The 23,601-nt window shown below is 42.1% G+C and overlaps 1 protein-coding gene across 1 annotated transcript in view; it reads left to right on the forward strand.

Moving 5' to 3' along the window:
- Positions 1-23,601, forward strand: part of ITGA4 (integrin subunit alpha 4) — a 531,379-nt gene that overhangs the window by 291,252 nt on the left and 216,526 nt on the right. Inside the window, exons 13-16 of the mRNA XM_086956223.1 lie at positions 8,241-8,286; positions 11,299-11,453; positions 14,845-14,999; positions 17,388-17,540. Of these exons, the coding sequence (XP_086812349.1) occupies positions 8,241-8,286; positions 11,299-11,453; positions 14,845-14,999; positions 17,388-17,540 (509 nt within the window). The remainder of the gene's footprint in view (positions 1-8,240; positions 8,287-11,298; positions 11,454-14,844; positions 15,000-17,387; positions 17,541-23,601) is intronic.

Below are 23,601 nucleotides of genomic sequence, written 5' to 3' on the forward strand. Positions count from 1 at the left end.
AGTGGCTGACTCGCTGGTTCTTGGATCATACTTGGTGCCTTAAATACCGGTCATGTCAGGCATTGTCCTTTTATTCCCCAGTCCATGAATTACACTCGCAACTAGAAAGGATAATTTGCTCTTCACCTCTCTATATGTTATTATCCCCGGGTCCTCTCTGACCATTGCCCACTAACTATGGAGCTCGCTGGGGGATCTGCAGTTCCCAATTCTCACGTGGAAGCTTTCAGCCATGATGCTAGAGGACATAGTCCTTCACCAGCCATTACTCAAACACATTGATTCCTTCTTTCAGCAAAACATTGGATTCTTCCCCTCCCCATTTATTGAGAAAGAAGCTTTTAAAGTGGTCACAAGAGGGCAAAATCATGGTGGGAGTTTGCAGAGTGCTTACTCAAGATGTTTCAATGGAAGAGGCCTCCCTTTTACAGATGGAAAAGGTTGTTGTAACCTCCCCGGAAAAATTGGATGATCTTTGGGTGGTGCAGGTCGATCTTTTTTGACAAAATGGAGTTTCTCCACTGTCATGACTGTGGCACTCACATTTCCAATACCCCTAATGAAGGTGACAAATTCAGCTGCCTATTGGTGTGGCTGTTTACACATCGCTATGTGAATTCCACCCGTCTCGCCATCTTGCTTGCCATTTCTCTGCCTTCAGGGTGCACCGCCCATACCCAACTGACTAATAATTCTGCTTTTCATGTTAACTTTATTGGGTTTTACGCACCCCTACCATTGATATCAGACGCAGGGCTCAACCGTTTCATCTCTTGTTTCTCCCTTCCCTGCCTCTCTCAAGAGGCTTGGCTAGCCCTAGATGATTTAATTACAACCCAAGAGATAAGCTCTTGTTTGAAGGACCTCCCCGGAGGAAGGGTCCTTGGAATAGATGGCCTACTGTCTGAGTTCTGTGCCCAGTTCTCCCATACTCTTACAAGATATGATGGACCTTGCTGCGTACCACCCATTATCCATAAGATTTTGACCAAAATACTAGCCTGTTGCCTACTTCCAGTATTGCTGGATATAATTCATGAAGATCAGGCTAACATCGTTTTAGGCCGTAATACGACTATGGCACATTAAAAGTTAGTCTGTGGCTCAGTTTCTCAATGCAGTCTTCATCACATTGGAATTAGAAAAGCCTTTTGTTATTACATTGGGATTCTCTGCTCAAAGGGCTGTGATTGTTTGGCATAAGACCCCGCTGGAGGAAGTGGATACAGACTCCTGCAGCTCTAGTTAAAACTGGCAGATGTAGCTCAGCCTCATGGCTTATTTATGGAGGCATCAGGCAAGGCTGCCTTCTGTTGCCTCTATTATTTGCCACTATTATTCACCATGGTTACTGAGCCTTTGGCAGCCCACCTCCATCTTCACGGAGCTTATTGGTGTATACCACTCAAAGACCAGACCACGTGATAACATTATACGCAAACGATATCCTGTTTAATGCCCGAGATGCGAACATTGACTTATCTATCTTTGCATAGGTATTTTTAGACTTTTCAACCCTCTTGGGTATTAAGGTGAACTGAGCTTCAAATACAGCACTTATCTTGCTCCAGCTAGGATCAATAAAACTTTCCAGGCTCAGCTGGAATATGTCCACGGTGCTGACTACCAGACATAGACCTTCTTCACTTTTTGGGGGCCTACCCCTTGCTTCTGACTTACTGGGACAGAATGTTGCAGACGTTAAACTCTGTGACAGGCCTCAAACTCGCTTGACCGGGTACTCTTAATAGTATTCTTTCGCCCTGCTCTACAGAGGCTTGAAGTTAATTTCCTGGATCTTGCCTTGCTTAGGTAAGTGGGCCAGCTCACTCATATCTGTGCAGCCCACTGTTGTTCCTGGCAGTGGGTGAATATTGGAGTTCTTCAATGGGGGCCGCACTCTGTCTGTTCCACCAGGTCCCCCATTGCCCTTGGCTTACCCTAGATGTGCAGTGACTACTGCTCCACTCTCGGATCTGGGGGCTGCTCATGCTGCCATTTCCCTAGTGCTGCTGGGATCAGGCAAACTGGCCCATAGGGGGAGCAAAGGTATTACCCTGGACTGGATCAGTAACATAGGGGGCAATGGGCAATAGGACTACCACATACACTACTACGGGGAGCACCTTCGAAGCCCCCCCACCCTCCCCACAACCATGACCGACTGGTAAGTGGTGCTGGATCCGCGGATGTGGTCGTTCCTCCGCTTTCTATAAGTAACAAACTTGATTCTGCTTTGGCAGCAGTGGAGAAGATTGGTACTGCTCTGAAGACTTTGCAGACCTCCCTAGAACGCAAAATAGATGCAGGGAACCTGACGCTACTTCATGCGGATCACCGCAAACTTGCGGACAAGGTTTGCACCGCTGACCTGACAATTGAAGAGCCCCAGCTGTGGACATAAGAAATTGACTCTTCAATGCGCCTGATGGAAGCGTGAGTTGAGTCCCTCCAGCACCGCATGGAGGATGCGGAAGGCCGATCGTGCCACAACAATGTGAGAGTGGTGGGCCTAACGGAGGGGACAGAGGGATCGGATCCTGTTACCTATGTGGAGCAATGGTTGCGACTGCTGTTACCCCAGTATACATTTCCACAGTTCTTCTTGGTGGAGTGTGCCCACCATGTGCCGGCACGCTAGCTACTGCTGGACTCCAACACCAGACCATTCCTGTTTCATTTACTACACTACAGAGACAGAGATGCTGTCCTGGGTAAGGCACAGAAGCTATGTGAAATCACAGTGGCAACGGCAAGATAATGTTTTTCCCATTCTACACTGTAATGGTTCAAAAACAACGGAACTCTTTTCTTGCAGTTAAATGCCAGCTTCATGAGCTAGACATCCGGTATGCCCTCCTCTTTCTGGTGCGATTAATGTTGGCGTTGGGCGAAAGATGCATTTCTTCAGTTCTCCAAAGGATGCATGGGACTAGTTGGAGGAAGCAGGGCACTCCACAATAGACTTCCCTTACCAGGCTGGTGCTGCAACTTGTGATGGGACAGCTTTCTGGTGCCGTGGTAGACATCCCCAGACACAATACTGTCAGTTGAAAAATGCACCTGATTATGGACCCAGAGGGTCGATATGTCCTGCTAAAAGGATGGCTCGACAGCCGCTCAGTTCTTTTTAGTTCCATTTACGCCCGACACTGATCAGAGCACATTTTTCCAAGCTCTCTCAAACACACTATCTAAATGGAGCGATACACCTTGGCTTCTTGGGAGGCGATTTTAATAGTGTACTGTACTGGATACTGCCCTTGATCGCTCCTTCTCCCCCTTTATCTGGCACAACTGCAATTTCAAATGCCCAGATGCTGACTGATTGGCTCCATCAATGGCTGCTGGTCAACTTCTGGTGTCACCATAACCCAGCTACAAAGTTGTATCCGTTTTATTCTGTGCCATACACCTACATGTTTGTATTGATAGATTTGTTGGAGCACCATTGTTGCTCCCTTCTATTACACATGTTGAGTACATGGGATGCACTTACTCTGATCACAACCCTCACCTTTTGCAACTACATTGGGCAGCCACCCCACCTCCCATCTGTACATGGCGCCTGCAGCCTCCACTGTTCGAAGATCTGCCATTTAGAGCTTTCCTTGGGTCTATGATCACCGAATACTTTGACAATATTAGCATGTTTTTCACATAATTACTAGAATGGGTAGCCTTCAAGGTGATACTGCGGGGACACTGTATAGGTATATAGGGTAGCATGAGGCAGCTGATTAACACAGAACCTGATTGGAAAGTCCACTTCTAGACATGGAAACTCAGGCATCTGATGATCCCAGGGCCATGCATGAGCTTACGAAGCAAATAAGTTCCTGTTTTGGAAAGATTGTGTTGCCCGAATAATACTGCACACTTGGCTCATACACATGCCACAGCAGCTAGAGCTGGTCAGCTCCTGGTGCTGCTTATCCGGTAGGATCAGCCACTATGCCCCATGACTGCACTGCACTCTCTTACAGATACCATCCTTTATAAACAGCACGCTATCCATGATAATATAACAAATCACTATTCGCAGGTGTACCAGACTGTTACGGATGCTAACCTGAAGATTTGTGACTCCTACTTTGCTAACCTGACACTACCTGCATTACCATGGAACAGAAAGTGGGCCTAGATGGACTTATTACACTGTTCAAAATTAACGAAGCAATAAAGGCGTTGGATACTTGAAAGTCCTCATGACCTGTTGGTTTTCCTGCGGAGCGCTACAGGTTTATGCATTTCAATTGGCCCCACACTTATTAAAGTTTTACGAGGAGGTCCTGTCATTTGGTTGTCTTTAGGCCTACCAGAGAGAGAGACAACAATCATAACCTTGTCCAAACTGAATAAAGACCTACTACTCATAGACTCCTACATACCACTGGCTCTACTCAATACTGATTATAAGATACTTGTGAAAATAATTGTGGATCATTTGACACCCCTGGTCGCATGTTTGGTCCACTCTGATCAAAATGGTTTTGTCCCTGCTCACAATCCCTCTCTGAATTTACGAGGTTTCATTTGAGTCATGACTTATGCCTGCCATGCTTGGCCTCATGCTGGATGTCTGGTCTTAGACCTTGAAAAGGCCTTTGATTCCTTGGAATGGGACACCTCTTTATTGCACTGTCCCGATATGGCATCGGTCATCGCTTTTTGCACTTAGTAAAATTAATATACACGGACCCCTTAATCAAGGTCAAGTAGGCCCCCTCTTATCAAACGCCATTTCCATCCACAATTGGTAATGCACATCCGGAGTATGCATTGGGGCATCCCATTAGGCGACGGAAAGCATGTAATATCTTAATATGCAGACGAAATGCTACTTTACATCAGAGGCATGCACAACACTCACTGTATCATAGATTCAACTTTAGCCAGCTTTGTGGCCATTTCCAGGGCTATGGGGTCAAGTCGGACCCCATTTTTAGAGTGCCATTTCCATGCACAGGGCGACGAGACAGGGATGCCCGCTTTCGCCTGTTGTTTTCCCTGGCAAACGAACCACAAGCATTGGGACATTCCACTAGGTGACGGAACACATGTAATATCTTTATATGCAGACAAAATGCAACTTTACATCACAGACATGCACAACATTCACAGCACTATTGCTTCAACTTTGGCCCGCTTTGTGGCCATTTCCAGGGTTACTGGTAAATAGGGCAAAATTGTGCCTATTCTCCTTTCTTCCTGATGTCCTCAATCTGGGCTTTACTCTCGAAGGGGCACAATTGATCTGGCAGTGACACATTTAGGTATTTGGTAATTGTGGGTGCGGGTGTACCACTTCTTGTGTGACCTCTTCAATGGTAATGTCACTCATGCAGTAACATCACTACGTACTCGGGTGGCTTTCTGGCGCACACTACCGGTGGTGTTAGCGAAGAGGGTGACCTTATTAAAAATTTGGATTTTGCCCTGTCTTCTGTATTTCTTTGCCAAACTTTCCTGTTTACATCCCTGTACGTTCTTTCGGGCATTTAAGTAACAGATTCTGGAGTTTATTTGGAACAAGTTGCGTTGCAGGGTAGCATTAGTCAAACTCTGCCTATCCACAAATGGAGTGGGGCTGGCTGCTCTGCATTTCGAATAATATTACCTTGCTGCCCAAAGCCAGTGGATTTCCAGGTGGCTGGTGGACTTTCAACAGTCGGACACAGCCTCATCCTCTCCTTGTTGGAGCTTGTGATCTATTTTGCATTTATTTCACCCCTGCACGCCAGCGTGAGTGCCTGACCCTCTGTTAGGGGTTGTGCATCGTTGCTATCATAGATGTCTTAGCAACACCACGCATGTGGTCCCATATGCACCGGGGTTGGCTCCGTTGGAAACACTCAGGACAGGTGGGCCCACGTTGACAACTGAACTTGCAGCATGGCACGCTGCAGGTCTACACACACTAGGAGATTTGTACAGGGAGGGCACCTTGGCCACATATGAGATGTTGATGGAGGAGTACGAGATGTTGATGGAGGAGAATCTCCTATTACCGGGTCAATTTTTACTTCACAAATCCTTGCTTGCCACACTAGGGAATCACTGGGTAGAGCTGACTAACAAACCGCCCATTCATCTCACTATCCAATATTTACATGTAATTGGTAGGCGTAGACACCTCCAATTGTGGTTTGCTGACTCGTTTCGACCCTACACCCTGCCACAGCTTCTCCATCTATAACAATGCTAGGAAGCTGACTTAGCATACCCCTGCACCAATAGGGGAAGAGTCTCTTTACTTGAGGGCCCAAAGCAGCGCCCGATTTAATCTTACTCAGTTCTGCATAGTAGATAGGCCTTATCTTACACATGCCAACGTGAACCAGTTTTATCACAGAGTGGATGCAGCCTGCCCACGTTGTACGTCATTGATGCTGACTTGTTAGACATGCTGTGGGCCTGCCCCAGTTTATCGAACTACTGGACTAGCACTACCTCCAGTTCATCTGCATGCACCGAGCGCGTGAATCTGAACAAGTGGAAAATATGTCTCCTGGGGTTGTATATTAGACACAAGAAACACAGGGTGACCTCCTGCTTTTTAGGCTTGGGCTTTATAGTGGCCAAGTGGCTTATTACATACAACCAAATCAAACTTTAGGAAGAAAGCCTATGACTTAAAAAGAGCAATAGAATACAACACTAGTCCTTCAACAAATCTTCAACAGATTATCTAGGTTATCTAAAAGCATTGAATTGTACCAAATGGTTTACTGGAACCAACAAGAGGAACGAAGACAGATAGATTTAGCAAACCATGTATCTTCCTTAAACACGGCTGCAACGCACTGGTTAGAGTATCGTGATTGGTTAGCAGTCAAATACAAATTCAGCACTACCAAATGAAGGAATCGAAATTTTCTACCGTTCAGCGTGTACAACCTACACCTTTTGAACTTTGAACTGCAGCTGAGCTGCATTCATCATAACACCAACCCTACCTGAGTGGTGGTCTCTTGATTTCTTAATTGCTATACTAAAAAAAGCAGCAACCCTGTGAAGGAAGAGGTGCTCCAATAACCACATCTCTTACAGGAGTACCAACACACAGACAGCAATTCATGAACAGTAAAAAATTCCAGTCATAGATGAAAATTGTGCATAATACAAAACAAAAAGCTGTTCATAGAGTTCTTCCCAAAAACTTGAGGCCGTATTTAAATCCCTGCCGTAGCCTTTAATTGGGTAACTATAACCAAAACTGAAGTTGAAGTCCAAAAAGCAGTAGGACCCATTGTTCATCATGAACAGCTTGCTGCAAGCAAATATTATTAACTACTCTTGGAAGTGGCTGGATCCTAATCCAACTATCAAATAAAATGCGAGTGGAAGAGTCTCAGTAATAGGTATTTAAAAGGTCCAGCTTTTGCCACATTTAGCATTACCCCATTTAAGTTCTATGTTTTAAAGGACCAGGCAGTTCTTCTTGACAGCTGCTAGATGTTCCCTCTGCAAATGCAAAATCTGGAAAACAAATGCACTCTCTTCCACATGAGACGCCTCATGTGCGTTTGTGAAAGTTACCTCCTTCTCATTATTATGATAGAGGAAGAAAATTAGAAGAGTGTGAATGTACCTTAATAAAGTAGTATGGTTCAAAAGAACAAATTCAAATGTGTTTTATTTCTGATTTCTGATTGAATCGCTCCTGCTTTTTCATCTGTATTTTCGCTTGTTATTTGGAGATTTTCTGGATGGATTTGAAAAGGGACCAAGATATTGACAAGATGTGTTAGTCGACCTACTCTCTTCAAAGATCACTTCTTTGGAGTCTTGATTCTATTTTGTAGCATTGTTTACAAAGGGTTAAGAAGTTAAACAAAGGAAATTGTTTTGTTGCAAAGACCAACTAAAGATTTAATCAATTGGAATTGTCAACACATTTTTTCAGAATCGATACTAAAATAACTTAGTAATCATAAGGTAAGTTGTCTACTTTACAAGGTTGTTGAAAGCAAGGATTTATCAGTGACTTACAAACAGGGATCTGGAACTTTGACAGTTGATGAATGTTCTATGGACAACAGTGTAGTCTGTTCGGTATATTTCTTCAGTATATTCTAGTGAGAGTAGAAATCTAGTGTTAGAAATGTGAAGCATATCAATAATGGTAGAGCCCTACAACTACAGCCTCATTCCTACTGTTGACAACAACCTAAGAATGTTCTAACACAGTAAAGAAATGTACTTATCATATCATGCTTATTTTTGTACACTAACAGATGTAGCGGTTGGGGCGTTCCTGTCTGACTCTGCCGTGCTCTTAAGGTGAGTTACTTGAGCACAATGTGCATTTGAGTTAATTCCAAATGAATGTAACAAGAAGGTTTGAAATGCGACTGTGAATTCTGTGATGTTTAAACTGAGAAATATTAAAATACTTTGTGCTTGGTGTAATAAGAATAGATGTAAAAGCCTTTTTAGATCATAAAATAACACCTATAAATGCATCCCGTAAGCAAATTGACCCAAACAGAAGGTATGACTCTCCTTTCCATTCTTGGCCACATAGATCGGGTGTTGGTGGTTTGCATATTTCTTCTGACTGAAGTTAAAGGAGCCCGTGAATTCATCAAAATCAGCTATCTTTGGGTGGACAATAGGGACAGACCAATCTCCCATAGGCTTCCTTGTCTATAGGGATCCAGTGGGAGATCTTTGTGGGCTGCAAAGTCTCTATTCATCAGTACACTGATGACACCTAAATATTTCTTCAAACTTCATTTTCACCTGATGCTATCTGAAGAATAGTGTCTTCCACATTGAGGTCAGGTTGAAAGTGACTATTTAAACATTTAACCCATTGACGCAGTATATCAGTTTATTGCTTTTAGGAAATAAGCACAGCTGTCTATCTTACAGAAAAAGAGGTTGTATCAACAGTGATAGAATCTGTTTGCATGTCGTTTGACCCAGCTAAAGTACAATTTAAGTATTAGTCAGTCATACGCATTTTCTCCAGGTTGAAAGCAATCATAAAAGATGAGCAGAATCTCCTATTAGAGGACACTTTTTCTCACTCAGTTGACAAGTTATGCCTGTAAGCTTTCTCGAGGCTTTGGTGTCCAATTAGGATGTCGGGCGGATCGCCCCCTCCGGGCCGGCGGTAGTCACCGCCGGCGGAGGCGGTCTGCCAGCCATCCACACAGCAAAGACCCCCGCCATATCATGATGGCTGGGGGGGTCCACGGCGGACGGAAAGACCGTCTGCCGCTTTTCCGCCGGTCGACTCATCGACCGGCGGAAAAAGTGCCTGCATATGGTGGTGGTGTCTGAGAGACACCGCCATCCATATTACAATGCTGGCGGTCAATGGCCTTTCCACAGCATACGGTCTTTGCTTTGGGGGCCCGTTTCAGGCCCCTAGGGTAAAGGGGTAGTAGGGGGTGGACATGGGTGTACCTATGGTTCCCCCATCATTGCCATGCACTACCTGGCAGGCACCACGTGGTGCCCGCCATGTAGTGCATAGCAGTGCTGTGCACAGTCCTTTTCCTTTGCGGTCGGTTCTGCAGCCAGCAGATCCACTCACAATGGAAAAGGTACAGGATGCGCCCGCCAGTGTGGTGGGCACATCCTAATGTGCATGGCGGGACCGCTGCAGCATCAGCGGGCGGTCCCGCGCTCCGTTACGGTGCCATCGTAATAGGCCCCTTAGTGATGTCAACAATATTTGTAGATCGGTTCACACTTGCAAAAGTTGCCCATGGTACTGAGTCTAATGTGAAATAGAGATTCGTCTCACTGAAGAAAAGTGTGATTATAATGTATAATTTGGCCAACAAGTCCGTCAAGAGAACTAGTTCATTGTATGTAATGTGATCCTTATAACCCTCAGTCCTTAGACATTGAATTACACTCAGCTATGCAAGCCAGCTATGATTTCTTCACTTTGCTAGAGTACTAAAACCGTAACTGATCACATGGGGCTGAATCATAAAAAATGCACCGGGGTGCACAAAAGGTTTATATACCCTCTCTTTGTATCACTAAGGCAATTCGGTATTACAGCAGGGACCGCCAATGCCTGTGCTGTCCCTGTTGAAATATAGATAACACTGGTGTACATTTAGCCCAGTGTTGGACAGTGTGCCCTATTTGTAATACAGGCTGAGTGGAATTATTTTATACACAAATTAGACTTGAAGAAAACATTGCTATACAATCTAGCTGGAAATTATGCAGTTTATTACACAAAATATTTTCAATACAATATGGCCCTAAATGCTCATGCGGTTTTCATTAATTATGACTTAAATATTACTTGCAGTCTAAAAGGTTGTGTTGCTTTTACGAAGTCACTCGTACCAATAAAGGCACCATGCTTGTCACTTTTAGGTGTGCTTGCATTTTTAATATGTCTATATAGTCACGGGTAGGGTGGGGTAATTTTTGGACTTTGTTCAATCGTCCAAAGTTTCCAAATTTCACAGGACCATGGAACACATAGTAAAAAAAAAAACAGTACGTCCCATGACATCCTGGGACAGTGACATCGCTTGAGCAGGAAATCAAGGAGTGTAAAGCTCCACCCGCCTGTGATCCATGGTAACAGATGGTAGCAGAGAGCTGGCCAGACAATGTTGGCTGGTGATCTCGGCATGGATAAAGAAGACCAGCTGTCTGGTAAACTTGCTGCACTGAGGATAGGGGGCTCTAGAAGAGTAGCAGGTCAATGACTTCTTAGTGATATCAGCCTCTCCGCCGCTCTGAGTTGGCACTCCTCAAAGCAAGTACCATTATAGAGTGTCAGAAAGGGACACTTGCAATGATCCTCATTTTTATTCAAATTTCAGGAGTTATACACTTCATAAAGATTCAGAAAATATTTCATTTTTTCTAGGCTATATAGAAGCATACTCCTGGATAAAGGAAGAGAGAAAATAGCAAATAATAAACCTATTGGCATGTTATAGAGGTTATCACATGAAACACAGAAGGATAGATTGAAAGGGATCCTTAACTTGGCAGCAATGATCAAATTCCAACTGGTAATGCACGGATGATAGTCAAGACCTTAATTCATGTGGACATTGCAAATTGAGGCATACATAGAATCAATCTGTGTTCTAAAATGCATCTTCACTTAAAAAATAATGTAAACCTATCAATAACATATTTGTGCTCTGATTAAAAGTCTGCTTCTGGTCATAAAGGTTATCAATATCCAGCAACTATCATTTCTGAAGTAAATTTTTTATTTTTGTTTTAATATTAATGATTTTATTCCACCTCAGGTCTTATATGTGTTAACATAAATTGTATTTACTTTGTACATAGGACCAGAGCAGTGGTGGCTGTTGAAGCCTCTCTAAACCTTTCAAGTTCAGTAAATCGTACAAATTTCAATTGTATCGAGAATGGGCGGCCAGCAGTTTGTCTGAATATCACTCTTTGCTTCAGTGTTAAAGCACAAGCCATCCCTGGTTATATAGGTATGCTGAAATGGTTATTTCATATTTGATGCAATTGTGTAATATACTGTTATGTCACAGTTCAAACATCTGACAGTCTTATAACTAGGTCTGGTCACCGCCTCATTTAATTCCATCAAAGACCCTTCCTTAGAGCCGTAGAATGTGTCTATGCACTAGGAGGGCTACGGTTCAATGAGCCAGTGAAGCCAGTCTACAAGAACTGAGTTGCCTCCTTTCCACGACCCATACACAAAGTGAAGAAAATTGTGCATGATATCTTTGTTAGATTTACTTTGATTAACTTTATGCCTTAGAGCTGTAGTTTTGATGAGTCGGGCAGGCATCTGTCTTTCAGTCATGTTTTTCTATGTGGAAACCTGCTTAGATTTAGTATTTCCATTCTGCTGCCCTGCCTTTTTCATATTTCTCTATTATGTCCTTCTTTAATCAATTATTTCCTTTTCTATCTTTTCCTTTGTATGTCATGCAAGTATATGCATTTAGCATTGATTCTTGTATTTGTAACAAACATACCGATTATGACTTGCAACATACTGGGGCCACAGTAAAAATCCATACGATTTTACCTGTATCGAGCAATTATGGGATGAACCCAATTGGATGAAAAATGAGGACGCAGGACTGATTTCTCCAGTTGTAAAACCACACAAAATTCACCATCCAATGGGATTTTACAGCATATATTAGCACCTGTTCTGAGTTCTGAGCAGGTGTAAATGTATGTGCGGGCTTGTGGGTGCGATTGGAGTTGGAGTGAAGGAGATGGGGACGTATTGAAGAGTGAGATTTCTAGCAATGGTTACATTGTCTTTTGAAATAAGTCATAATTTATCACAATGCTACAGTGGGGCTAATAGATGTATCCTAAACTGTAACCCATATGCAATTGTCACTTAGAGCTTTGGTCTAGACATCACTCGAACGTGATGATTGGTGAGCGACTCACACTAGGTAGCAGTATTTCTCCTTCAGCTTGTCACTTAAAATGTGTTGCCATTGACCACAGGATCGTTGTCATACTGTCTGTACATGACATCAAGTACTGCAAACACATATTTAACAAATCCGGCTGTTAGCCTCCAGTTCTTTTCTTAAAAACAGTGTGGTGTGATGTGTTTTGGTTGGTCCTTATATTAAACTTGCAGAAGGAACTTTTGAGAAGTTTCCTTCTCTCGTAAAGACAGGCAGGGAAAACACAAACATGCTCCAGTGTTTCACTGTGGTATGGGCAGAAGCGGCAGGTTGCTTTGCCTCTAGCATAGCATACTTCCACTTGTAAATGATTTCGCATATATCGAAGACCCCGAGGTGGACACGTAATAATATAAATTTGGTTTCCAAAGATATGGACAGCTTTAGGTATTCCTGCGGTGTCAATTTTTCATAGGGTTCCACTATGAACGGATTATGCTGCTTTATCCGCATGGTTTGTAAGTTGGTGACTCTGGAGTTACACTTTATTGTCCTTTTGAGGAGAGATTTCAAACTTTTGTAATCGATATTGTGTTTCCAATGTGGATGCATCTGTAGATTATAAATTGTTGTTTGAATGGCTAAGGTCCAAGGGTTGGACTTGGAATGAGCAAGTTCTTGCCAGAAATGGGATTTGATGGTGCCATTTTTTGCTTTGTTTATTTAAACCAAAGTTTTAGTTGCGTGGCATTTTGGGCCATTGATTGCTCCTTGCGTTCTAGACACACTTGCGCTCCTCTTGCACTATTGGGAAGTTTAAAGATGGATTTGTACTGCCTGGACTGTGCCTGATTGAAATACACTACTTAATGGGTTTAAAAGGTTTGGTGGCATCCCATTTAGGGCCTATGTATAGTTGTCCCTTATTCACTGTCGGGGAAAATGTTCTCCTTGAGGTGTCATTGATTGCATACACAGAGGTTACATATTTCTCTGACACTGACGCTATTAGGTGTTTTACTGTTTGGGAGTTGGTTGGTGCCCTTAGTTTATTGTTTTATCTCCAGAATGAGCTAGAATTGCCAGGAGGGCCTGCTTTATGTAAGAACCCCCAGAGTCTTTACTTTTTTGTTCTTTTAACCTCTCATACGAGTATCTTATAAAGTGTCTGCTGCTTGGTCTTCTCGCTTTTTCTTTGTTACACCTCACTAGTCTGGTCAGGGTGTGGATTTTCTTTTTATTTTTATGGAGGGCAACAGTATATCACATATAGGCACCTTGAGGAGAGATTTGTTCAATATTGTTAGGTTTAAAAGGGTCCTTGCAGTCACATTGAAACTTATTCATTCAATCCAAAATTATCCTTTCTATTTTAATGACCATTTTACTCACATTGCCCTTGGTTCCACATTTACCTTCCTTATAGATCTAGACTTCGTTAGGTTGTATTTGTCAATGCTGAAGACTATTTTCTGTGGAAACTAATCATTTTCCTGGCAACGTTCTATTTTGAATTTATCAATATGGTTAAAAAGATGAAGGGAATGTATTGTGCCATCTAGCCCAGCATTCCATTTAGAGGTCACATGTATGAACCGTGCTAGTTGGGCAGATTTACTGGTCCCATTTATTGCTCCTAGGCCCATCAACATTTAGATTGGTTGTTTATTCTGACCTAGAGATTTTTTGCTGATTTCTGGTAGGGTAATGGTCATACATGTGGCTATAGACTATGGAACCGCTTTTATCATTTAGCCACTTTCCTTATTTACCTTGGTTGTGTCTATTCCCTGTACTCCTATTGTCCCTCTTATTTCTGTCATATGAGTTTATATCATTGTCAGGACTTCATTATTATTATCATTCTTATTATGCTAAAAGTTGATCAAAGTAAAACAATCATAACAAGAGTCCATTAGATAATTCGGGCCAAGCCTTTCCAGGGTACAAAGGGGAATGGATCCCCCCTATATTTGGTTGGGGTGCAGGGGAAGCGGTTTCTCTTTACAAGAAAAAAAGAAAAAAATTGCATTTGCACAGGGGATCCTGCTCCCTATGTGTTGGATTCTAGGCTATGGAGTACTCCGCTTAGCAGAAATACAATCTCGATAGAAAGGTCACTTGACCTTCCTAGGAATCAGCATGGAAACTTAGTAATCATTTGGATTCCTGACAATGTTTGTGAATCTAAGAAAGCAGTAAATCTGCAAGTTCAGTAGGTTTACTACTATCTTTGTGAATCCAGACCATTGTCTTTCCAGTTATCTCTGATTGCATACCTCAAGTTGAAGTCACTAAAATCAAGCTGATAGTTTCCTAGATACATTTTGACGATTTCACAACAGTTGTTCACTTTCGTTTTCAACATTAGTGAATCCATAAAGGCATTAACCTGCATTATTTTTGGACTTTTAAATGCTCTCGCTCTCATTAGATGATGGCAATTTCTTAGAATCCTGTTTCTTCTCTCATTCAGTGCTGAATTACAATCTGAGTATAGATGTCGACAGAAAACCAGGAACACACTCAAGATTTTACTTCTCTTCAAACGGAACATCTGACGTGGTATTAGGGAAGATTGACATTTCCAACGCCAGAAGGACGTGCAGAAAGCAGCAAGCATTTATGAGGGTGATGTATAATCCTTTTGAAGCAAATTAATTTCAAAAGTTGTGTTTTCAAATCCAAGTTGCGATACATATGAAGTAAGTTACAGTCACGTTCAGCAATAGTACCAAACTCTTCCAGTGAAGGAATCGGACATGTTGCTGGATTGTCAGTACCACATGCACCATGTAGATAACTGCCCACTTGTATGTATCAATCACCATCTAATATTAACATTGTTAGGTTAATTTTTAGTAGAAAGGATATTACATTTTATATTTCTATAATCTAAATGACTATACACAATTAAGACAGCTTTATTTTGTGAGTTGTTCATGGTACTCCGTGCTTCGTGGCTAGCCAGTGACGTTTTCAATACTAGATTTGTAAGCAGGACTCACAATAAGGATGATCCCTACAGTGTGTAAAGCAGCCTTTGAACTGACACCATAATACCAACATGAGAAGCTTCTCCTGCAGTCATGCATCATCCCTTCTGGTCTTCAGGGTCCTAGTTGTTGCTGCTTCTGTCCTCTATGGTGAGATGGTATGGACCAACTCTCACATAAGGGATTAAGTATATATGACGCCATGTAGATCGAGGTCACAGCATGATCAGTGGATTGTAAGAGGAACAGTGTTTGGGGACTTGTAGAGGGATGAGAAAATCAGAATCACAGAAAGAGAAGACATGTTCTTCAGTAGACTAATGGAAAATGAGGGTCTGAGCCAAGAGCCACAGAATTCGAAGCAGTGGGGATTGAAGGTATAGAATTGTAAAATAACCTATTGCTACATGAGTCTAAGACAGTGGTGTAGCAAAGGGGGAAGGGGGGGTGGGGGGGGGGGATTACGGTGCGCCCCGGGTAGGCCGAATTTTGGTGGTGGTACAATCCCCGCTCTTACCTGCTCCTGCTGTGGTGCGGCAAAATGCAGGAACCACCACCACTGGTGGCAAAAGGTTTAGCTGCACCACAGGTCTAAGAGATACCACTTCCGAATCATGAGATTCTGGTCGAATGGACTGGAGTCCAGGGTAGTGACAAAGTGACCTTTAGTGTAGGTGCACAAGATTCCTGAGGTCCAGTTCTGACGAATTAATGTGTTCTTAAGAGAATGCTTCTGGGAGTCAAATGTCTGCATGGCACAAGGTTAAATGGTCAGACAGTGCTATTGGACTACATGCCTCTGGGCTGAGACTAAGGCTATGCATAGTGAGAAATGTCATAGTGCTATGGAGGTCACTTTATGGAAAAAGCCCTGGCTCAGAGGATTCTGAGCCCTTAAAGGGCTTTACTTGGGTGACATCACATGCCACTGGAAACATTGCTCAAGATCTCTGAGCACTGAGCATCCTAGCACCCATACCTTAGAGCGATGTCATCAATTTCACTGAGGTTCGTTATGTAGGCCAAGCAGCACAGTGCTAATGATCATAAATCATCAGGGGCAATAGGATAAACTTGTGGAATCAGAGAGTATCGGGACAGGAGTGTGTGCTGCAAGGTGCACCTTCAGCTTGAAAATGAAAGGTGGAGAGTACATGAATATATGAATTAAAAAAAGAGAGGTGCAGAATTGAGAAAGTAAACTGGGGCATCCTAAGATGGGTCTATGGTTCCTTTTCAGCGTCAATAGTCTTGACTGCATTTCCACTTTGCCAAGTGACGAGGTGGACCTACCACCGCAGACCTTTGTCCTCTGATGGACTTCGGGAGGCAAACTCTAGATTTGGTGGTCAGGCCTCGACCATTTTGCTTGAGGAAGGTCGTCCACAATACAAATAGTCTCCAACTTGAAATCCCCTTTTAATTTTGTTGTTGAATAATCGTGCACTTTTTCATATTTTGAAAAACGTATCAAGTAGGGTCCTAATTAGTGGAAAAGAATGCACTTCCCTTTGCTGGTTGTTTTAATATTTTTCTGGATTTTCAAATGCAGACATTGCATACACTACTGTTTTCCACCACAGGTGTGTTTATGTTATTCTACTACATAGTTTATATAGTTATGACTAGTCTCTGGCAAGTACAAGAGTGCATGCTTATAGTTGGGTACAAGCAGGACTGAAAACAAGGGTGTCTAACCCTAATCCCTTCATTCAAGTATGTCGACTTGTTTCTGCACTCGCTTCTGTGTATAGAGGGTTGAACGGGCAAGTCACTAGACATCAAACTGCTATTACTAAATCGAAATAAATAATAAGGTTTTTGAAGAGTTATGCTATGTATATTTTTGATGCATGATGTATGACACTTTTTTGATTTAAAAATTGTTTTGTGGAAATTTATTTTTGATTGTAGATAAATAATTCAAAAGGGTATGTCAGAAGTAGGACTCCAAACCCACATATTGCCATCATTCAATGAAAAATGAATGTTTCTGACTAAGTGTAGTTCATCTATTTCTCAGAAAGATGTGCGTGACATCCTGGCTCCCATCTATGTAGAAGCTGCATATCAACTTGGGGATCACATTGTGAAAAGGAGGCGTACTAGTGAATTTCCACCCCTAAAACCAATTCTTCAACAAAAAGATGGGAAGGAGCACATGACAAGAAAAAAGGTGAGATGAAGATGTCTCAACATTTGAGATGTAAGATGTATATTGTCTTTTAATCTTATTTTCCTTTCTATCAAAATAGTTCTGTTGCTCGCCCAGCGTGAACTGCCTTTTGGTGCTGGTCAAGTCCAGACATTCATTCCCTGAAAGTTTGACCTGCAGGTTACACATTAATAGTTAACGGGACTGTAATCTCGGTTAAATAGCGGGGATTACAGTCCCCACTAATTAACCAACTGGAATTTTGATCTGCGGGCTACACACAGATCTCTGTGTCAGGCACATGAATCCCATTAGATATTGTAACGTAACTATGTCTCCTGCACAAATTCTCTTTCAGTTACTATGCTTGTCATGTTGGGGTGAATAGTGCATATTCTTCTTGAATGAGATGCAGCCACATAAATAATATGGAACCTGAATCATTGTGTCCCAATTGTGCTTGAGTGCTTTGAAGTCAAAATAAATTGAGTGGTGTGTAGCACTTTTAAGGCAAAGGTAACTGATTGTTGTGTTTCAGGAAATACACTTCACATCAGGAAGTAATTGGATCTATCACATATACTTGTGTTGCCGGAGGCGTGCTTCCTTCGGAATGCATGCATAGTGATTACAATTATGGTGCAATAATCCCCTTTATGAAAATGGCTGTTACTTCAGCTTGCAACATAACAAGACCATTATCGCACATAGAGCATGACAGCGATATTCCCACTGTAGTCTTCCTATTTTTGTCCTGTACTCTCTACGGAGTTGCTGGCAGTGGTGTAGCACCTGCTTATGTGCCACCTTAGGAAATGGTGATTATCCCATGCACTTCCAGCACTGCGTAAATGTTCAACAATAATGTGCCCCATCTTCTTCACCTTTTGTGCTAAATCCCCCCAAAAAACATTAGTTAGCAGCAAACTTCGGAACCAGAAATGTGTGCATTTTTGTCAATCTAATGTTATAAAGTACTTTGTTCAAGCAACATTATTCTAAACTTGATAGGACTTAAGTTCCATTTTAGAGGGGGTTTAGGTATACACCGTCAGGGTGGTTTTAAAAACGGATACCAATTTATGTATGTTAAAGTACATTGAGCCAGCAACAGTGACCAAAACTTGCTAAGAGCTGAGAGTCAGATTTAGAGTTTGGTGGAGAGGTTACAACATAGACGTATCCTGTCTGCTTCACTGCCAGTGCATTCTATCCAGTAGCACTTGTAATGTGGCAGAAGGGATATCCGTCACGTTGTGATTGAGGAACCGGTCCGTCAAACTCTAAATCTGGTCCTGAGCATCGCCAGACAGAGGTTTGTGGGGGTTTCTCATCCAAGGAAATTTTAAGCAAGTGTGCAGTGGAAAACAGCTATAAGTAGTATGGGTCATTCACACTGGTCAAGTCATGATAAAGTTTACTTTATTGATGCAGTTGGGGATGGTTCTCTATATTGCTTTGTAAAGTGAAGATTGCTAGTTATTAAATGCAAAGTAAGAGGTAATGCAGTTCCCATATACTTAATAATATAAGGTATTTTAGCTCAGAGTTTATTATATGTTCTACTTTATATTTCTCTAGAATGGACTTCAAACTTTCCCATACTCACAAATGGATGTTCATGCTCATGCTAGTCCACAATAATGCCTAAGCTCATTTATATTCATACTAGCACTCATGGATACTCATACACAGACTTCCTCACACCTGCACGTGTTTATTCGCACTTCAAACACTCCCACTGCTACACACAATTGTTGTCTTTGACACATAATCTCTAACAGTCTCACATAATATCAAACACACAATTACACACAAAGGGGTAGAATGTGGTCGACCACAAGGAATAAGCGGAAGTAAGCAGACTAGGAACAGTGTCTAGTATATTCTCAGAAGAGGAGGCAGGGGGAAGAAAATGTTTATGAAAAGGTCCAGTGCTTTAAAATCTGTATTATTCTTTTTGGGATAGCTCAATGGGCTACTCCTCCCAAAAGTCCATTCCTGGCATCCTGCTGCCCACAAGTCATCCCCAGAGACCCATATACTTGTCATCCTGCCTCTCTTCCCATATGCCTTCATCATGGGTGGGCATCAGTGGAAGTTGCATGTTAATGTGTACGTGGTTTACACAAGAAAGAGAACATTGCGGTTTCATTTCGACCCTTTGTGCATACGATGCTGACTCTTCTTTGGGAATGCTGAGCACTTCTGCTTCTCAGGCCAACTTCCCCAAAACGTGCTCTACAGGCAGAATTACGGTAGGTCACTAGCCCTTTCTAGCATGTCAAAATATTGTTACCAAAAATATCATCATACTGAAATAATGTATCTTAATTAACCGTGACAAAGATATTGTGCTATTTAGTCGATATTTTCTATTATTGACTTCAGTAGGTGATATTTTGCTAAACTATACTTAGTATTTAATATTGCTGTCCTACTGTATTTGGTTACAGTGTTCTGGTACCATACTGCCTGAGTGGAACCCACCCACCTCCCTCTTCCAGTATTATTGCTGGTAGTAAATGGAGAAGTTTGTTTGATCTTCAATCCACAAACCACCAGAACCATTCAATACTGCTTTGACCTGTGTACAGTAGGGTGGAATAGACACTGAGCCACAAACACTAGGTGTTGCAATCCACATACACAATAGAGCACATGAAAAGACCTGTGATTTGGTTCTGCAAACCACTAATAAACCTGACTAAAACTAACCTAAATGACCAGAAAGCAATATGGTAACTAGACTTGAATAGGGACCTCGACAGAAAATGGGGACGAATACTAGGGTATACACACACAATATCACTTTAAATATATGCCATTTATTGTCCTACTTTTCACTTACTTAACTTCTAAAAAAAACTGCATAAGCTGCCTTAGACAATCCCATTGACGGGCTCTAGATGCTTACAGACACTGGGTTTTATCATATGGTATTGAGCAGCGTGGAACTTAGACAATATTCAGGGGGCTTAACGGACAGCATGAGTCCTTAACAGGGAGAATGAATCTGTGCTCACCCAGAGGCTGCTTACTAGGCCACGTCATGCGACCCCGTGGGTACAAAAAGGATCAAAAATGAAAGCGTGACACTCCATAAGGAAGAACTTTGCTCCTTAAATAATAAAATGCTCAGCACTGGAATGGAGTACCTTTGGCATTTCTCTTTGAGTTAGATGGATTATCATCACAAACCGATACTCTCTAAGATTTATCTGGCTCTAGGTGTGCAATATGGAGTACGCTGCCATGACTATTCATAAACTACAGGAGACAGTAAATGTAAACAGATAAAGGGCACATCCCAATTGTTGCGTATGCCATAGAAGGCATACACAACACTAACACACAATGATCCATCATTTCTTTCAGTTGAAAAGTTGAAAGAAACAGCTGAATAGCTGTCAGCGCAAACCTCACTCCTACAGTAGAAAAAGTGGCACCCTGATTTCCTCAATTTAAGGAAAAACAAAGGTGAGATAGTAACTATAAAGGCAGAGGACCAGATTTATCAACACTTTGCAATGGTTTGTGCTGTTTTTGTGATGTAAGCCTGGTACGAAGTGTTGATTTGGGATTTTACTTTCTAGTACAAACCAAGTTTTGAACCGGAAAGTAACACAAAGTAGTGCTTTGCCCTACTTAACTTGACTTTGTGTCAATTGAGCATATAATAGGTGCATGGGAATTCCCTTGCAACCACCCATGGGTTTTTTGACAAAACAAAACCCTATTAACTAACATTGGCGAAAAACGTGTGGAAAAAAATAAGCACCTCCACGAGGCGGGTATATTGTTATAAAAAAGTTTTCTATTGGCAACACTTTCCTAAATATGCATGTATTCTGGACTGTACAGCACACATTCAAAGCATAACAATTTTAAAATATGTAAAAGCACACTATTTTGTCCTGGAAGGGTTCAATTTCAATACCAAACCTATGCTTGGCATCACACACGCTCTTGTACTATACACTATGGTGCAAGGGTGTGTGAATAAGCGTAAGGCATCCTACCAGCGCAGGGAGAAACAAAAAAAGTGCTATATCTTATGGCACTCTTCTGCTCTCTCCCTTTCATGCAATGTATGCAGCACAGCTACTTTGATTGCTGCATTGTGTTGAGGGAATTCTTTGTAAATTTGGCATAGACAGTATAGAAATTACAAAGCCAGTATAAAAAAGCTGTTATAACAAATGTGTTATGATAAACAGTAAAAAACAATATGCAAAACAGTTTTCATAGTATTACTTGAAATGTGTTGTGAGGCGCTGTAGTAAAAACAACTTTTCAATAAAATGAAGTTTATAAAAAGATATTTACTTTTTGTGCAGCATTTTGTTTTTGTTACATATTGGATAGAACATACATAGTAAAATGTGTACATTCAGGAAGCTACAATTAATTGACAAAGCATGCAAACCGTGTAGCTTCATGATTTCTTTCAAGTTTTTTTTAAGTCGTATGTTTCGACAAAACAGACAATGTGCATGGCAGTTGTGTAGCCCATTTCACATTTTCAACAGACTACAAGATGTGTGTGCTGTTACTGCGGCAGATGCCAAGAAAAAAAACGTATTCAGGCTACACAGCTAATTGTTTACAAAGCAAAACGCAAAATCACAAAAAAGCTTTGAGGGTCCGCATAATGAAGGCGTTCTCATGAGATAAAACTTGTCAAAAAGAAGGGGGAGCCAGGGGACTATATGGAAGTGAATGAGAGACGTCAGGTGCGTCATATGGTCAGTCAAACATATAGGTCCTGATTATGAGTGGGCAGGAGTCAGACAGAATTCCGAGTTGTGTGGTGTTTGCTGCACCACTGAGTGCGAGAAAGGCGTAACTTCCATTTTAGTAGGTCAAAGATGCCAGAATTTAACAGGGCAAAAGAGTACGATATTTACTGTTACATAAGTTTGTAATGCGAAGCACCAAAATCTGTATGTTATTGCTGAAAACCTTGAATAAGTGCGATTTATTGAAAAGAATAAACTCTGAAATCCTGGTAGACGGATTTTAGTGTGTGATACCCTTCAGTGGCACTCGTAAGCAGGACCATAGACCTGAGAATCGTTAAGTGCAGTTGCATCAGGGTTGTGTGATGCCCCTTTCCCGCAAATATGACTTTTTTTATTGCCGAAGTGGGGGCAGGCCAGCACATTCTGACAGCACATTATCATTTTCCCTGCTTGGATGATGGTCCGAAGCGTGCACACATGTTAGACATTTCAAGGAAAAGGGAGAATGAGAAGGAAAACTGCCCATTGAGAGAACCGCAGACCTGAACAAATGAATGTGGGCGGGAAAATGACGTCACCAAGAAGCACCTTAGTGCAGCGTGCCTGGACAATTATCAGAAAGAGTACAACGAACTATGCATGTAGTCAGTTCAATTTGAGCCAGTGGTTTCTGGTGCTCGGCACTGCACTCAATTCTGCATCTACACTTATGCCAGTCCACCACGTGGTGGCATTGTTTGTCTAATTTTGAGATGAACAAAAAACACAATAAGTCAGTATACGCTGAAGATGAATAATGCCTGCCTCACATGTCATTCTTTTACCAATGAGTTCTTGGGAACAGTTTGAATTCCCCCAGTTGTAGGAGAATGGTGGTTAGCTATGGGTTGGTTCTGTCATTGGCTGCGCCCAGGGACAATTGGTGGTGCAAGCTGCAGTGGCCTCCCGAGAAAAGCCCTGGCACTTACATGTTTTTTTGTTGTTGTTTTGTTCTACAAATTAAGCACTGCTTGGTGTGTGTCATCCGGATTGAAACTGCATGCTTCAGGGCATTGTGTTGTCATGTCATACAAACACCACCACCGACATACTCCTGGGATACTCGTCTGACACCACTTGTGCTCTGAGGAAAACATTGACGCCTGACAGATGCAATCAGCAACAGACTCACAAGATTCAACATACCACTCAGAAATATTTCCTTGAAGACAGGCTGCCCACCAGTGGCGCTGGTAACAGACATACATATAAATAGGATATTTTGAAACCCCACAAAGGTCTGCGCAGTAGCCTTTTCATCCACAGATTTTGTACCTCAAAATGCTTCGTTGTTGTTA

The sequence above is a fragment of the Lissotriton vulgaris genome, chromosome 2_1 (genome assembly GCF_964263255.1).
Source record: "Lissotriton vulgaris chromosome 2_1, aLisVul1.2, whole genome shotgun sequence".
In the NCBI taxonomy this organism is placed as follows: domain Eukaryota; kingdom Metazoa; phylum Chordata; class Amphibia; order Caudata; family Salamandridae; genus Lissotriton; species Lissotriton vulgaris.